Genomic DNA, 12,138 nt, shown 5'->3' on the forward strand with positions numbered 1-12,138 from the left:
TATTGTGAGTAGTGCCGCAATAAACATATGTGTGCATGTGTCTTTATAGTAGCATGATTTATAATCCTTTGGATGTATACCCAGTAATGGGATTTCTGGGTCAAGTGGTATTTCTGGTTCTAGGTCCTTGAGGAATCGCAACACTGTCTTCCACAATGGTTGAACTAATTTACACTCCTATCAACAGTGTAAAACTGTTCCTATTTCTCCACATCCTCTCCAGCATGTGTTGTTTCCTGACTTTTTAATGATCGCCATTCTAACTGGCGTGAAATGCTATCTCATTGTGGTTTTGATTTGCATTTCTCCGGTGACCAGTCATGATGAGCATTTTTTCATGTGTCTTTGGTTGCATAAATGTCTTCTTTTGAGAAGTGTCTGTTCATATCCTTTGTCCACTTTTTGATGGGGTTGTTTGTTTTTTTCTTGTAAATTTGTTTAAGTTCTTTGTGGATTCTGGATATTAGCCCTTTGTCAGATGGGCAGATTGCAAAGTTTCCCAAATTCTGTAGGCTGCCTGTTCACTCTGATGGTAATTTCTTTTGCCATGCAGAAGCTCTTCAGTTTAATTAGATCCCATTTGTCTATTTTGGCTTTTGTTGCCATTGCTTTTGGTGTTTTAGTCATGAAGTCCTTGCCTATGCCTATATCCTGAGTGGTATTGCCTAGGCTTTCTTCTAGGGATTTTATGGTTTTAGGTCTAACATTTACATCTTTAATACATCTTGAATTAATTTTTGTATAAGGTGTAAGGAAGGGATCGAGTTTTAGCTTTCTACATATGGCTAGCCAGTTTTCCCAGCACCATTTATTAAATAGGGGATCATTTCCCCATTGCTTGTTTTTGTCAGGTTTGTCAAAGATCAGATGGTTGTAGATGTGTGGTGTTATTTCTGAGGCCTCTGTTCTGTTCCATTGGTCTCTATATATGTTTTGGTACAAGTACCATGCTGTTTTGTTTACTGTAGGCTTGTAGTATAGTTTGAAGTCAGGTAACGTGATGCCTCCAGCTTTATACTTTTTGCTTAGGATTGTCTTGGCAATGCAGGCTCTTTTTTGCTTCCATATAAACTTTAAAGTTGTTTTTTCCAGTTCTGTGAAGAAAGTCATTGGTAGCTTGATGGGGATGGCATTGAATCTACAAATTATCTTGGGCAGTATGGCCATTCTCATGATATTGATTATTCCTATCCATGAGCATGGAATGTTTTTCCAGTTTGTTGTGATTTCTGTTCTTTTACATTTGGTGAGGAGTGCATCACTTCCAATTATGTGCTCAATTTTAGAATAAGTGCGATGTGGTGCTGAGAAGAATGTATATTCTGTTGATTTGGGGTGGAGAGTTCTGTAGATGTCTATTAGGTCTGCTTGGTGCAGAGCTGAGTTCAAGTCCTGGATATCCTTGTTAACCTTCTGTCTCATTGATCTGCGTAATATTGACAGTGGGATGTTAAAGTCTCCCATTATTATTGTGTGGGAGTCTAAGTCTTTTTGTAGGTCATTCAGGACTTGCTTTATGAATCTGGGTGCTCCTGTATTGGGTGCATATATATTTAGGATAGTTAGCTCTTCTTGTTTTTTTTTTTTTTTTTGAAATTTAAGGAAAAAAATTAATGAAGATCTGAAAAACAATTCCTAAAAGATTGACTTTTCCAGAAAAGTAGCTACACAATGCATTGCATCTATCATGTTAAAACGTGCATTAGACACAAATACAAAAACTGTGAAACAAGCCATTCTTCAACAATTTGAGCCAAGATAAAATGCCTAAGTAACAACATGGATGACTTGCAAAAGATGGGCTCTTTAAGCACCATTAAAAAAAAAAAAAGGAGCACAAATGGATGAGTGTGTTCAGTTATATACACTGAATTGAACCTTTGGCACTAGGAATCAGAGCATTTTGTCATGTAGCATTAACACGTATTATAAAAATGCATAGTGTCAAAGGAATAGAACCACCAGCATTCAAAAGCAGCTTTGTCAATTAGGCAATAAAACACTCTATAGCATATCCCTGTGTTGTCCATCATTGAAAACACTGGCAGCAACTTTGAAATGAAAAAAAAAAAAAAAAGAGAAAAGGAGCTATTACCCCTTTTATTTTCTCTGTTTAAAATCAAACAGAAAACAAACATCAATTGTTATACACTAACATCTTCAAAGCACATCGTTTGTACAAGAGATAGACTAAGAACAAAAATGTATTTATGGAGATCCAAACATAAGTGAGTGAGAGTGCCTCTCACACAGCTTTCCAATGGTACTCAGGAAGAGCCACTTCATAATCGCTGGCACTAAACAAAGTTGCAGAATTCTTTGCCAGGTACTTTAGGAAATCGTGAAGATAATTGAGTAATAAAGCAAGGCTCTTCTCATCCAGAGGTGTATAGGCCAACATTGCTCCAATTTGTACAGATAATCTCAGGAGATGTGGCACTCCATACACCTGGGACATGGGTGCATCGGGACAATCTGCAAGAATTTCGGCATACTGTGGTCTCTCAAATTTGTAGAGTAGCTGGGTGCCCAACATTAGGTTGAAGTATTCTTTTATCCCTGCCACAACTTCATTAACTGCATACTCCTTATTATCTGTGTTTCCATGAGATTTCTTGTAATTTGCATAATCCTCAAGAATGGAATCCACATTCTTATCAGCAGGAAGATAAAAGAGCTGTTTTTGCCTGGTAATTAAGTCCCAGTCATCAACAAGCCATGGTTTTAGCTCTTCAGGAATCTTTACTTTAACTTCAACTCTGTTCATGAATGTTTCCTCATTTTCAACAGTAGGATCTACCTGGGCCCTTTTCTTCTGAGGAGGCTGGGGGGTCTCACTGGTACTGCCACCATCTCCATTTCCAGGTGTTTTCTGTTTGTTCTTTTTTGTTTTCGCTTCAATATTTTTCTGTTGCAGACCAGATGTCTTCTTTCCTGGGGCAGCCCATCTCATCTTCCCCTCTGCATACTGCTCCTGATTGGCTTTTTGAAGTTCTCGCTGTTTCTGCAAATTGGTGTCCACATATTTGAGTACTCTGCTCTCCGGAACCCACTCATCCCAATTTTTATTCCAACCACTGTAATGTATAAAGTATTTCACTTGTTTGTCCTTTATGGCAAGCTTTACACACTTTGCATCATAAAGCAGAGGCCCATGAAAGCACAGCACTCGCTCACCCTCCTGGAATTTAGGCTTCGGGTCCTGCTTCGGCACCATTTATAAGTGATTCACCGCCTCCTCCTTCAGCACTTCTTGTTGAATTGATCCCTTTACCATTATGTAATGGCGTTCTTTGTTTCTTTTGATCTTTGTTGGTTTAAAGTCTGTTTTATCAGAGACTAGGATTGCAACCCCTGCTTTTTTTTGTTTTCCATTTGCTTGGTAGATCTTCCTCCATCCCTTTATTTTGAGCCTATGTGTGTCTCTGCACGTGAGATGGGTCTCCTGAATACAGCACACTGATGGTCTTGACTCTTTAACCAATTTGCCAGTCTGTGTCTTTTAACTACGGCATTTAGCCCATTTGATTTAAGGTTAATATGATGTGTGAATTTGATCTTGTCATTAGGATTTTAGCTGGTTATTTTTCCCATTAATTGATGTAGTTTCTTGCTAGCATTGATGGTCTTTACAATTTGGCATGTTTTTTTGCAGTGGCTGGTACTGGTTGTTTCTTTCCAGGTTTAGTGCTGCCTGCAGGAGCTCTTTTAGGGCAGGCCTGGTGGTGACAAAATCTCTCAGCATTTGCTTGTCTGTTAAGGATTTTATTTCTCCTTCACTTATGAAGCTTAGTATGGCTGGATATAAAATTCAGGGTTGAAAATTCTTTTCTTTAAGAATGTTGAATATTGGTCCCCACTCTCTTCTGGCTTGTAGGGTTCCTGCCGAGAGATCTGCTGTTAGTCTAATGGGCTTCCCTTTGTAGGTAACCTGACCTTTCTCTCTGACTTCCCTTAACATTTTTTTCTTAATTTCAACCTTGGTGAATCTGACAATTATGTGTCTTGGGGTTGCTCTTCTTGAGGAGTATCTTTGTGGTGTTCTCTATATTTCCTGAATTTGAATGTTGGCCTGCCTTGCTAGGTTGGGGAAATTCTCCTGGATAATATCCTGAAGAGTTTTTCCAACTTGGTTCCATTCTCCCCATCACTTTTAGGTACACCAATCAAGTGTGGATTTGGTCTTTTCACATAGTCCCATATTTCTTGGAGGCTTTGTTCATTTCTTTTTACTCTTTTTTCTCTAAACTTGTTTTCTAGCTTTATTTCATTAATTTGATCTTCAATCACTGATACCCTTTCTTCCACTTGATCAAACCAGCTATTGAAGCTTGTGCATGCATCACAAAGTTCTCGTGCCATGGTTTTCAGCTCCATCAGGTCATTTAAGGTCTTCTCTACTTCTCTAGCCATTTGGCTAACCTTTTTTCAAGGTTTTTAGCTTCCTCGTGATGGGTTCGAACACGCTCCTTTAGCTCGGAGAAGTTTGTTATTACTGACCTTCTGAAGCCTACTTCTGTGAACTTCTCAAAGTCATTCTCCAGCCAGCTTTGTTCCTTTGCTGGCAAGGAGCTGTTTTCCTTTGAAGGAGAAGAGGGACTCTGGTTTTTAGAATTTTCAGCTTTTCTTCTCTGGTTTCACACCATCTTTGTGGTTTTATCTAACTTTGATCTTTGATGTTGGTGACCTACAGATGGGGTTTTGGTGTAGATGTCCTTTTTGTTGATGTTGATGCTATTCCTTTCTGTTTGTTAGTTTTCCTTCTAACAGTCAGGTCCCTCAGCTGCAGGTCCATTGGAGTTTGCTGGAGGTTCACTCCAGACCCTGTTTGCCTGGGTATCACCAGCAGAGGCTGCAGAACAGCTAATATTGCAGAACGGCAAATATTGCTGCCTAATCCTTCTGAAGCTTTGTCCCAGAGAGGCACCCTCATATATTAGGCATTGGTCAGCCCCTACTGGGAGGTGTCTCCCAGTTAGGCTACACAGGAGTCAGGGACCCACTTGAGGAGGCAGTCTGTCTGTTCCAGAGCTCAAACACCATGCTGGGAGAACCACTTCTCTCTTCTGAGATGTCAGACATGGACGTTTAGGCCTGCACAAGTTATCTGCTGCCTTTTGTTGGCTATGCCCTGCCCACAGAGGTGGAGTCTATAGAGACAGTAAGCCTTGCTGAGCTGTGGTGGGCTCCGCCCAGTTTGAGCTTCCTGGCAGCTTTGTTTACCTACTCAAGCCTCAGCAATGGCGGACACCCCTCCCACAGCCTGGCTGCTGCTTCACAGTTCAATTTCAGACTGCTGTGCTAGCAGTGAGCAAGGCTCTGTGGGTGTGGGACCTGCTGAGCCAGGCATGGGAGAGAATCTCCTTGCCTGATGGTTGCTAAGACCTTGGGAAAAGTGCAGTATTTGAGCGAGAGTGTCCCGTTTTTCCAGGTACAGTCTGTCATGGCTTCACTTGGCTAGGAAAGTGAAGTCCCTTGACCCCTTGCACTTCGTGGGTGAGGCAACACCCTGCCCTGCTTTGGCTCACCCTCCGTGGGCTGCACCCACTGTCCAATGAATCCCAATGAGATGAACCAGGTACCTCAGTTGGAAATGCAGAAATCACCCATCTTCTGCGTCAATCACACTGCGAGCTGCAGACTGGAGCTGATCCTATTCTGCCATCTTGGAATGAAGATCCCCTTGGTAATTTTTTTGTCTGTCTATTTGATTCTTCTCTCTTTTCTTCTTTATTAGTCTGGCTAGTGGTCTATCTATTTTATTTATCCTTTCAAAAAGCCAGCACCTGGATTCATTGACTTTTTGAAGGGTTTTTTGTGTCTCCGTCTCCTTCGGTTCTGCTCTGATCTTAGTTACTTCTTGTCTTCTGCTAGCTTTTGAATTTGTTTGCTCTTTCTTCTCTTTCTTTTGAATTTGTTTGTTCTTCTCTCTTTCTAGAGAAGGACATCACTTCTTTTAGTTGTGATGTTAGGGTGTCGATTTTAGATCTTTCCTGGTTTCTCCTGTGGGCATTTAGTGCTATGAATTTCCCTCTAATCACTGCTTTAGCTGTGTCCCAGAGATCCTGGTATGTTGTGTCTTTGTTATCATTGGTCTCAAAGAACATCTTTATTTCTGCCTTCATTTCATTATTTACCCAGTAGTCATTCAAGAGAAGGTTGTTCAGTTTCCATGTAGTTGTGCAGTTTTGAGTGAGTTTCTTAATCCTGAGTTCTAGTTTGATTTCACTGTGGTCTGAGAAACTGTTTGTTATAATTTCCATTCTTTTGCACTTGCTGAGAATTGTTTTACTTCCAATTATGTGGTCAGTTTTAGAATAAGTGCTACACAGTGCTGAGAAGAATGTATGCTCTGTTGATTTGGGGTGGAGCATTCTGTAGATGTCTGTTAGGTCTTCTTGTTGCAGAGCTGTGTTCAAGTCCTGAATATCCTTGTTAATTTTCTGTCTCATTGATCTAATATTGACAGTGGGGTGTTAAAGTCTCCCACTATTATTGTGTGGGAGTCTAAGTCTCTTCATAGGTCTCTAAGAACTTGCTTTATGAATCTGTGTGTTCCTATATTGGGTTCATATATATTTAGGATCATTAGCTTTTCTTGTTGCATTGATCTTTTTACCATTATGTAATGCCCTTCTTCGTCTTTTTTGATCTTTGTTGGTTTAAAGTCTGTTTTATCAGAGACTAGGATTGCAACCCCTGCTTTTTTTTTGCTTTCCATTTGCTTGGTAGATCTTCCTCCATCCCCTTATTTTGAGTCTATGTGTCTTTGCACATGGGATGCATCTCCTGAATACAGCACACCGATGGGTCTTAAATCTTTATCCAATTTCCAGTCTGTGTCTTTTAATTGGAGTCTTTATCCCTTTTACATTTAAAGTTAATACTGTTATGTTTAAATTTGATCCTGTCATTATGATGTTAGCTGGTTATTTTGCCCATTAGTTGATGCAGTTTCTTCATAGTGTTGACAGTCTTCACAATTTGGTATGTCTGCAGTGGCTGGTACCGGTTTTTCCTTTCCATATTTAGTGCTTACTTCAGGAGCTCTTGTAATGCAGGCTGGGTGGTCACAAAAATCTCTCAGCATTTGTTTGTCTCTTAAGGATTTTATTTCTCCTTTGCTTATGAAGCTTAGTTTGGCTGGATAGGAAATTCTGGGTTGAAAATTCTTTTCTTTAAGAATGTTGAATATTGGCCTTCACTCTCTTCGGCTTGTAGGGTTTCTGCAGAGAGATGCGCTGTTAGTCTGATGGGCTTCCCTTTGTGGGTAACCTGACCTTTCTCTCTGGCTTTCCTTAAGATTTTTTCCTTAACTTCAACCTTGGAGAATCTGACGATTATGTGTCTTGGGGTTGATCTTCTTGAGGAGTATCTTTGTGGTGTTCTCTATATTTCCTGAATTTGAATGTTGGCCTGTCTTGCTAGGTTGGAGATGTTCTCCTGGATAATATCCTGAAGTGTTTTCCACCTTGGTTCCATTCTCCCCATCAGTTTCAGGTACAGGAATCAAATGTAGGTTTGGTCTTTTCAGATAGTCCCATATTTCTTGGAGGATTTGTTCATTCCTTTTCATCCCTTTGTCTCTAATCTTGTGTTTGTACTTTGTTTTATTAAGTTGATCTTCAATCTCTGATATCCTTTCTTCTGCTTGATCAATTCAGGTGTTGGTACTTGTGTATGCTTCACAAAATTCTTGTGCTGTGTTTTTCAGCTCCATCAGGTCATTTATGTTCTTCCTTAAACTGGTTATCCTAGTTAGCAATTCCTCTAATGTTTTCTCAAGGTTCTTAGCTTCCTTACATTGGGTTAGAACATGCTCCTTTAGCTCAGAGGAGTTTGTTATTTCTCACCTTCTGAAGTCTACTTTTGTGAATTCATCCTACTCATTCTCCATCCAGTTTTGTTCCCTTGCTGGCAAGGAGTTGTTAAACTTTGGAGAGGAAGCATTCTGATTTTTGGAATTTTCAGCCTTTTTGCACTGTTTTTTCCTTATCTTTGTGGATTTATCTACTTTTGTTCTTTGGTGTTGGTGACCTTTGGATGGGTTTCTGTGTGGACATCCTTTTTGTTGATATTGATGCTATTCCTTTCTGTTTGTTACTTTTCTTTCTAGCAGTCAGGCCCCTCTGCTGCAGGTCTGCTGGAGTTTGCTGGAGTTCCACTCCAGACCCTGTTTGCCTGGGTATCACCAGCAGAGGCTGCAGAACAGCAAAGATTGCTGCTTGTTCCTTCCTCTAGAAGCTTTGTCCCAGAGGAGCACCCACCAGATGCCAGCTGGAGCTCTCCTGTGTGAGGTGTCTGTCGACCCCTGCTGGGAGGTGTCTCCCCATCAGGAGGCACGGAGGTCAGGGACCCACTTGAGGGGGCAGCTGTCCCTTGGCAGAGCTCAAGCATTGTGCTGGGAGGTCCACTGCTCTCTTCAGAGCCAGCAGGCAGGAACATTTAAGTCTACTTAATCTGTGCCCATAGCCGCCCCTTCCCCCAGCTGCTCTGTCCCGGGGAGATGGGAGTTTTATTGGGGCTGCTGCCCTTCTTTCAGAGATGTCCTGCTGACAGAGGAGGAATCTAGAGAGGCAGTCTGCCTAAAGTGGCTTTGAGGTGCCGCGGTGGGCTCCACTCTGTCCCAACTTCCTGGTGGCTTTGTTTACACCATGATGGAAAAACTGCCTACTCCAGTCTCAGTAATGGCAAATGTCCCTCCCACGACCAAGTTCGAGCATCCCAGATTGACTTCAGACTGCTGTGCTGGCAGCGAGAATTTCAAGCCAGTGGATCTTAGCTTGCTTGGCTCCATTGGGGCAGGATCCACTGAGCTAGACCACTTGGCTCCCTAGCTACAGCCCCCTTTCCAGGGGAGTGAACGGTTCTGTCTCCCTGGCATTCCAGGCACCACTGAGGTTTGAAAAAAAAAAAAATCTCCTGCAGCTAGCTCGGCATCTGCCCAAATGGCTGCCCAGTTTTGTGCTTGAAACCTAGGTCCCTGGTGGTGTAGGCACCTGAGGGAATCTGCTGGTCTGTGGATTGTGAAGACCATGGGAAAAGGGTAGTATCTGGGCTGGAATGCACTGTTCCTCATGGCAGAGTCCCTCAGGGCTTCTTTTGGCTAGGGGAGGGAGTTCCCTGACCCCTTGCACTTCCCAGGGGACATGGCACTCCACCCTGCTTCCACTTGCCCTCTGTGGGCTGCACCCAGTGTCTAACCAGTCCCTATGAGATGAGCTGGTTACCTCAGTCGGAAATGCAGAAGTCACTCACCTTCTGCATTGATCTTGTTGGGAGCTGCAGAGTGGAGCTGTTCCTATTTGGCCATCTTACTCACAACCTCTATAATATGTTTTAAGGTTGGGTTGTGTGATGCCTCCAGCTTTGTTCTTTTGCTTAGCATTGCTTTGGCTATTCATGCTCTTTTTTGGTTCCATGTGAATTTTAAGATTTTTTTTTCTATTTCAGTGAAAAATGACATTGGTATTTTGATAGGGATTGCATCAAATCTGTAGATCGCTTTGGGTAGTACGGTCATTTCAATGATGTTAATTCTTCCAATCCATGAGCATGAAAGGTTTTTCTATTTGTTTGTGTCATCTTCAATTTATTTCATCAGAGTTTTATAGTTTTCCTTGTAGAAGTGTTTTACCTCCTTGGTTAAATTTACTCCTAGATATTTTAATTAATTAATTAATTAATTTGCAGTTACCATTAATAGGATTACGTTATTGATTTTTTCCTTGGCTGGTTCATTACTGATTTATAGAAACACTACTGATTTTTCTATGTTGATTTTGTGTTCTTCAACTTTCGTGAATTCATTGATCAGATCTAAGAGTTTATTTTTTTGGTGGAGTCTTTAAATTGATTTAGATATAAGATTATGTCATCTGCAAAAAGGAGCACCTTGCCTTGCTCTTTTGCAATTTAGATACCTTTTATTTCTTTCTCTTGCCTGATTTCTCTGGCTAGGACTTCTACTATTATGTTGAACAGGAGTGGTGGAAGTGGAAATCTTTGTCTTGTTCCAGTTCTTAAAGGAAAGGCTGTTAACTTTTCTCCATTCGATATGATGTTAGCTGTGGGCTTATCATATATGGCCTTTATTATGTTGAGGTATGTTCCTTCTAGGCCAGGTTTGTTGAGATTTTATCACTAAGGGATGTTGAATTTTATCAAATGCTTTTTCTTTATGTATTGAGATGATCATAATGGTTTTTCTGTTAATGTGATAAGTCACATTTATTGATTTGCACAGGTTGAACCATCCCACTTGATCATGGTATATTATCTTTTTCATAGGCTGTTGGATATGGTTTACTAGCATTTTGTTGAGGATTTTTGTATTTATAGTTACCGAGGATATTGGCCTGTAGTTTTCTTTCTTTCTTTCTTTCTTTTCTGTGTCCTTTTTTTTGCTATCAGGTTAATGCTGGCCTCATAGAATGAGTTAGGAAGAATTCCCTTCTCTAATTTTCTGGAATAGTTTAAGGAGAATTGGTGCTAATTCTTTGTATGTTTGGTGGAATTTGGCAGTGAAGACATCCAGTTCTGGACTTTTATTTGTTGGGAGACTTTTTATTATTAATTAAATCTCATTATTTGTTATTGGTCTGTTCAGGTTTTTAAAATTTCTTCCTGATTCAATCTTGGTAGGTTGTATGTGTCTAGGAATTTACCTATTTTCTCTAAGTTTTCCAATGTTATAGTGTATAGTTGTTCTTAATAATCTCTGACTATCTTTTGTATTGCTGTGGTATCCATTGTAATGTCTCTTTTTTCATTTCTGATTTTACTTGTGTCTTTTTTTCCCTTGGTTAATCTACCTAGTAGTTTATCAATTTTGCTTATCTTTTCAGAAAACCAACTTTTTGTTTCATCGATCCTTCGTAATGTTAAACCTCAATTTTGTTTAGTTCTGCTCTGATCTTTATTATTTCTTTTCTGTTAATTTTGGGCTTGGTTTATTCTTGCCTTTTTAGTTTCTTGAGGTGCACTGGTAGATTATTTATTTGAAATCTTTCTACTTTTTTGCTGTAGGCATTTATTGCTATAAACCTCTCTTAACCCTGCTTTTGTTGTATCCCATAGGTTTTAGTATGTTGTATTTAGGTTTTCACTGTTTCAAGAAATTTTTTTATTTTTCCCCTTAATTTCTTCCTTGACCCAGTGGTAGTTCAGGAGCATATTGTTTAGTTTTTATGTATTTAAACACTTTCCAAAGTTCTGTTGTTATTGGTTTCTAGGTTTATTCTATTTTGTTCTGAGAAGATACTTGATATAATTTCAATTTTTAAGATTCTTTTGAGACTTGTTTTGTGTCCTAGCATATGGTCTGTTCTGGAGAATATTCCATGTACTTATGAAAAGAATGTATATTCTGTAGCTTTTGGATGAAATGTCTGTTAGGTCCATTTGGTCCAATGTGCAGTTTAAATATAATGTTTCTTTGTTTATTTTCTGTCTAGATAATTTATCTAATGTTGAGAGTGGGGCGTTTATGTCACCAACAATTATTGTATTGGAATCTATCTCTCCCTTATATTTAATATTTGCTTTATATATCTGGATGCTCTGGTGTTAGGTGCATGTTTAGAACTGTTATATCATTTTGCTGAACGGATCCCTGTATCATTATATAATGACCTCTCATCTCTTTTTACTATTTTTGACTTAAAGTATGTTTTATCTGATATAAATATAGCTTCTCTTGCTAATTTTTGGTTTCTACTTGTATGAAATATCTTTTTCTATCCCTCTATTTTCAGTGCATATGTGTCTTTATAGGTGAAGTAAGTTTTTTATAGACAGCATATAGTTGAGTCTTGCTTTTTAAAATCCATTGAACCAGTTTATATCTTTTAAGTGGAAAGTTTAAGGTTTACATTCAAGCTTATTAATATGTGAGTGCTGATTCTTGTAATGTTATTAATTGATTTCTGATTATTTTGAATATCCTTTATTTCTTTCTTCCTCTTTTATTGTTTATTATTGTGGTTTTTTGTAGGGATAGCACTTGAGTCTTCTATTCCTCATTTGTGTGCTTGCTCTACCAGTGGGTTATATAATTTTGGTATTTTCATGATGGTAGATACCATCCTTTCACTACTATGTGTATGATTCCCTTAAGCATTTCTTGTATGGCTGGTC

At 39.5% G+C, this 12,138-nt stretch overlaps 1 protein-coding gene across 1 annotated transcript; it reads right to left on the reverse strand.

Annotated features, from left to right (window-relative positions):
* Positions 1-1,829: 1,829 nt before the first annotated feature.
* Positions 1,830-3,239, reverse strand: LOC461609 (mortality factor 4-like protein 1). The gene has a single exon (XM_054683933.2). The coding sequence runs from the start codon at positions 3,215-3,217 to the stop codon at positions 2,246-2,248; it is 972 nt and encodes a 323-aa protein (XP_054539908.1). The 5' UTR covers positions 3,218-3,239; the 3' UTR covers positions 1,830-2,245.
* Between the last annotated feature and the right edge of the window lie 8,899 nt (positions 3,240-12,138).

Source organism: Pan troglodytes, chromosome 3 (assembly GCF_028858775.2).
Source record: "Pan troglodytes isolate AG18354 chromosome 3, NHGRI_mPanTro3-v2.0_pri, whole genome shotgun sequence".
Taxonomy (NCBI): Eukaryota; Metazoa; Chordata; class Mammalia; order Primates; family Hominidae; genus Pan; species Pan troglodytes.

Excerpts from the sequence above, each read along its gene's own strand:
- LOC461609 (XM_054683933.2), bottom strand. The coding sequence starts at position 3,217 with ATGGTGCCGAAGCAGGACCCGAAGCCTAAATTCCAGGAGGGTGAGCGA.